General features: G+C 45.1%; 1 protein-coding gene across 1 annotated transcript; it reads left to right on the forward strand.

The window, feature by feature from the left end:
* The first annotated feature begins 904 nt into the window (after positions 1 to 904).
* LOC121291492 (zinc finger protein 271-like) lies at positions 905 to 4,698 on the forward strand. The gene is made up of 2 exons (XM_041212748.1): positions 905 to 998; positions 1,729 to 4,698. The coding sequence occupies exon 2, from the start codon at positions 2,310 to 2,312 to the stop codon at positions 4,143 to 4,145; it is 1,836 nt and encodes a 611-aa protein (XP_041068682.1). The 5' UTR covers positions 905 to 998; positions 1,729 to 2,309; the 3' UTR covers positions 4,146 to 4,698.
* The last annotated feature ends 353 nt before the right edge of the window (positions 4,699 to 5,051 follow it).

Below are 5,051 nucleotides of genomic sequence, written 5' to 3' on the forward strand. Positions count from 1 at the left end.
ACACTAGAAATCTCTGTCAAACATTTACTGGGGGAACTGAGACAGCAGCTGCAATAAGTGAGGTTTTATTCAGATGGGACAATGACAAGTTTAAATCCCCACCTGATCTGCTGCTCAAAGTCGCCTCCATTTCACCGGTCAGTTTCCCAAGCTTCAGCAGACTAAAACAAAAACAAAAACAGAATTACCTGGAAAAACTCAGCAGGTCTGGCAGCATCGGCGGAGAAGAAAAGAGTTGACGTTTCGAGTCCTCATGACCCTTCGACAGAACTTGCGTTCGAGTCCAAGAAAGAGTTGAAATATAGTTGAAATATATATATATATATTTGTCCCTACAACCACACCCCCCCCTCCACCTCTCTGTCTCTCTATCTCTCCGCCCCCTACACACACACCTTAAACCAGCTTATATTTCAACTCTTTCTTGGACTCGAATGCAAGTTCTGTCGAAGGGTCATGAGGACTCGAAACGTCAACTCTTTTCTTCTCCGCCGATGCTGCCAGACCTGCTGAGTTTTTCCAGGTAATTCTGTTTTTGTTTTTGTTTTGGATTTCCAGCATCCGCAGTTTTTTTGTTTTTACTTCAGTAGACTAATGTTACTCCAGAAATATTTGGATTGGCTGTGAGAGACGTCAATCAGAGAGCCCACCCACTCTGCCCATTCTCTCCTCTTCCTCTTCCATAGCTGGTTCACTTCCTGTAGGGACTGAAAACCAAGTGAGGAGATGGTGAGTGAAGGAACGGAATTTATAATAATTACATCACATAATATCCACACTAATGTTCAGGCAGTCTGACTGTCCTGTGGAGAATCAGGTGTGGAAATGCCCCTTATGCTGTGTGAGAAGATCCAGCTGAGAGAGCTGTTTACTGGGTGCTTTGTGCTGAACTGTTTGACTGGAGCTGTGTGTTGGATATTGAGTTTGTTTATTGGAAGCATTTCCCTTCTGATTTACAGGCTGAATTTTGTTGATGGGTCATTACTGAATATGCGAAGGTGAGTTGTAATTATCTGGGAGGTGCAGAGAAACATTTATTGATATGTCTTTTGATGCCTTCTGAAAAGATTTTACCTGAAGGCCTTGGCCTTCCCCAAAAGCCTGGGCTTGGATTTGATAGTTTTGCCCAGTGCTGTGGCTGATAGCTGAATTTGGGATGTGTAGTCTGAGCAAGTGCAGTGTATCTAATTTCCCAGGATAAACCAGAATCCTTCAATCAGCTACACTGAAGCAATATTTTCCTTCACTTCCAGCATTTCTGCCCAGTGTGTTTTCTTCAAATAATTGTGTAAAACAAGGGGAGAAATTTCAAAATCACCATTGAATTAAAATTTCTCCTGAGTGTTTTTTATATTAAACACATACTCTAAAGGTAAAACTGGTCTTTGCCAGCACGACTCGAGCTCATAGTGAATTGATGACCAGTTTTACACTCCGCCTGACTGTCTTTTCCATTGTCCTTACGGTGCCTGGGAAGATGGGAGGCTTGGGCAAAGGAAAGAAAGTAGCCATGTCATCTGCTCCTGGTCACTATCGAGTGCCCCTGCTGGAAACAGAGGGTGTGTGACAGTCAAGTAAGGAAAAAGAAAGGATTTGCATTTGATCCCCCTCACAGGGGAATAGCAGACTGGTACTCACTGTGGAACAGTCTCTAACTGAGGAGACAGTCCCTTCAGCAAAGGGGGAGAGGGAGTTGGAGGAAATCATGGTTCCTTTCCTGTTTTACAGAAGGATTGCACCATACTACACCAGAGAATACAGAGAGGATCGACATCACAAATAGATCCTGACCATCACCCAAGGAACAACTGCACAACTGTGGGAAGACATCCAGCCCCTTCACAGCATTGCTCAACACAGAGAAGGTTGGGCCTCGGATGTGTCAGGCCAAGGGAGTTTTGACATATCATCAGATCTGAAACTGGTCAATGGTGTAGAGCCTTCCATCAGAACCAACCTTTCTGAACCTTTCAGCTGTGGGTGATCAGTCAGGGTGAGACTGGGAAGAAGTGTGAGTGGCCTCCAAGTGTGGTGAGAATTTCAATCATTCATTGAACTTCATGAACCACTAACTCATTCCTGCAGGTGAGAGACTGTTCAATTGTGAGGTGTGAGAGGAGAGTTCCATAGACTCGTACGATCTGCTGATGCGCCAGGTAGAACTGTTGTCACCACTGTGTACACAAGGGGAGCAAAACGGAAGAGAAACGCTTCAAGTGTGAGGTTTGAGATAAAGATTTTTTGGCGCCTTTGAACATCCTGAGACACCAGGAGAATCACACTGGAGACAAACCGGTGATGTTTGTGAGATGGCTTTTACACAGTCGTCTGATGTCCTGAGGCAGCAGAGTAATAACACAGGACAGATTCCTTTTACGTGCAAAGCGTATAACAAACCATCCTCAAGGTCATCATCCCTCCGCATACATCAACACATTCATACCAGGGAGAAACTGTTCACGTGTGAGGTGTGCAACAAATCATTCTTCGAGGCATCGACCCTCCGCAAACATCAACGCATTCACACCGGAGAGAAGCCATTCACGTGTGAGGTGTGCGACAAGTCATTTTCGCAGTTAGCAAACCTCCGTGTTCACCAACACATTCACACAGGGGAGAAACCATTCACGTGCGAGGTGTGCAACAAATCATTCTCACAGTCATCGACCCTCCGTGTACACCAGCACATTCACACAGGGGAGAAACCATTCCCATGTGGATTATGCAACAAGTCATTCCCGAGTTCATCGCAATTCCTCATGCACCAGAACATACACACTGGGGAGAGACCATTCACGTGTGACGTGTGCACCAAATCATTCTTAAACTCATCAACCCTCTGTCACCACCAACGCATTCACACAGGGGAGAAACCATTCACATGCGAGGTGTGCACCAAGTCATTCTCGCACTTAGCGCACCTCCGCGTGCACCAACGCAGTCACACAGGGGAGAAGCCATTCACGTGTGAGGTGTGCAACAAATCATTCTTGCACTCATCGTCCCTCCATCAACACCAACGCATTCACACAGGGGAGAAACCATTCACATGTGAGGTGTGCGACAAGTCATTCTCTCAGTTAGGGAACCTCCGCGTCCACCAACGCAGTCACACAGGGGAGAAACCATTCAGATGCAGGGTGTGTGACAAGTCATTCTCACAGTTAACGAACTTGCGTGTTCACCAACGCAGTCACACAGGGGAGAAACCATTCACATGCGAGGTGTGTGACAAGTCATTCTCGCAGTTTGCAAGCCTCCGGGTACACCAATGCAGTCATACAGGGGAGAAACCATTCACATGTGAAGTATGCAACAAATCATTCTTGAATTCATCTTCCATCCATTTGCACAAACGCATTCACACAGGGGAGAAACCATTTACATGCAAGGTGTGCGACAAGTCATTCTCGCAGTTAGCGAGCCTTCGCATACACCAACGCATTCACACAGGGGAGAAACCATTCACATGTGATGTGTGCGACAAGTCATTCTCGCAGTCATCAAGCCTCCGCATGCACCAACGCAGTCACACAGGGGAGAAGCCATTCACATGCAAGATATGCCACAAATCATTCTCACAGTCATCAAACCTCCGCATACATCAACGCAGTCACACAGGGGAGAAACCATTCACTTGTAAAGTATGCAACAAATCATTCTCACAGTCATCACACCTCCGCAAACACCAACGCAGCCACACAGGGGAGGAACCGTTCACATGCAGGTTATGCAACAAGCCATTCTCAAATTCATTGCAATTCCTCACACACCAACACAAACATACTGGGGAGAAAACATTCACCTGCGAGGTGTGCAGTAAATCATTCTTAATCTCAACAAACCTCCACGCACATCAACGCATTCACACAGGGGAGAAACCATTCACATGCAAGGTGTGTGACAAATCATTCTCGCAGTTAGTGAGTCTCCGCAACCACCAGCGCATTCACACTGGGGAGAAACCATTCACATGCAAGGTGTGTGACAAATCTTTCACGCAGTTATCGAACCTCCGCACTCACCACCGCATTCATACAGGGGAGAAACCATTCATATGCAAGGTATGCAATAAATCATTCTCGCATTTAACGTCCCTCCGTAACCACCAACGCATTCACACAAGAGAAACCATTCACATGTGAGATGTGCGACAAATCATTCTCGCAGTTAGTGAGCCTCTTAGTCCATTGGAGGATTGACACAGGAGAAAGCCTTCAGGTGTTAAGTGTGTGATAAGGCTTTCACACAGTCAGCAGTCCTTCTGGTCCATCAATGCACTCACACAGGAGAGAAACCCTATCAGTGTGAATTATTAAGCCTGCACACCATCTGGAACATCAGCAAACCTACATGGGACACCAGAGGATCCACACAGGGGAGAAATTCTTCAGGTGCGAGGTGTGTGACCAAGTCTTCACACAATCAGCAAACCTCAGCACACGCCAGCCTATTCGCATAAAGGTGTAACCCACCAATTGTGTTATGTGGTATAGCTTTCTTGATAACTTTGACCCTCCCTGGACACCAGCAGAGTGCACCATTGAGGTGCAATGTTTGTGCCCAATCCTCCAATCTCCTGAAGCATCAGTGGATCCACACTAGTGAGAACCCATTCAGGTCTGAGTTTGAGACAAGTGCCATGAAAATATAATAATTTCATTATGTTATAGTAATTTATTGTAAAGGTAGGTTAATCGTGGGGTTTGGATTAGTATCTCTGTGTGGATGTGTGTTTGGGTTGGGGGGGTGGATTTAGTTGAATTAGAGGCAGCCGGTCTGGAGCTTTTGAGTTATCAAAAGGGAAGATAGGTTTGAAATGTTAAATATGTAAAGATGGCTGAAGTTTTAAAATGTGAGAGGTGAGGAACATTTGCATTTTTTAGATAAATTAGTTTAGTATGAATTTCAAAGAGATGGTAAGATGTTACACCTAGCCATAAAAAACTAAGCCAAACAGTGTATTTATTTTTCCCAAAGCTTAATTATAATATGAGTACTATGAAAGATTTATATTATGAGGAAAATAAAGTTGCAAAGACATATTGGAA

The sequence above is a fragment of the Carcharodon carcharias genome, chromosome 19 (assembly GCF_017639515.1).
Source record: "Carcharodon carcharias isolate sCarCar2 chromosome 19, sCarCar2.pri, whole genome shotgun sequence".
NCBI lineage: Eukaryota > Metazoa > Chordata > Chondrichthyes > Lamniformes > Lamnidae > Carcharodon > Carcharodon carcharias.

Bases quoted from the DNA above. Each gene is read 5' to 3' on its own strand.
- LOC121291492 (XM_041212748.1), top strand. From the start codon at position 2,310: ATGGCTTTTACACAGTCGTCTGATGTCCTGAGGCAGCAGAGTAATAAC.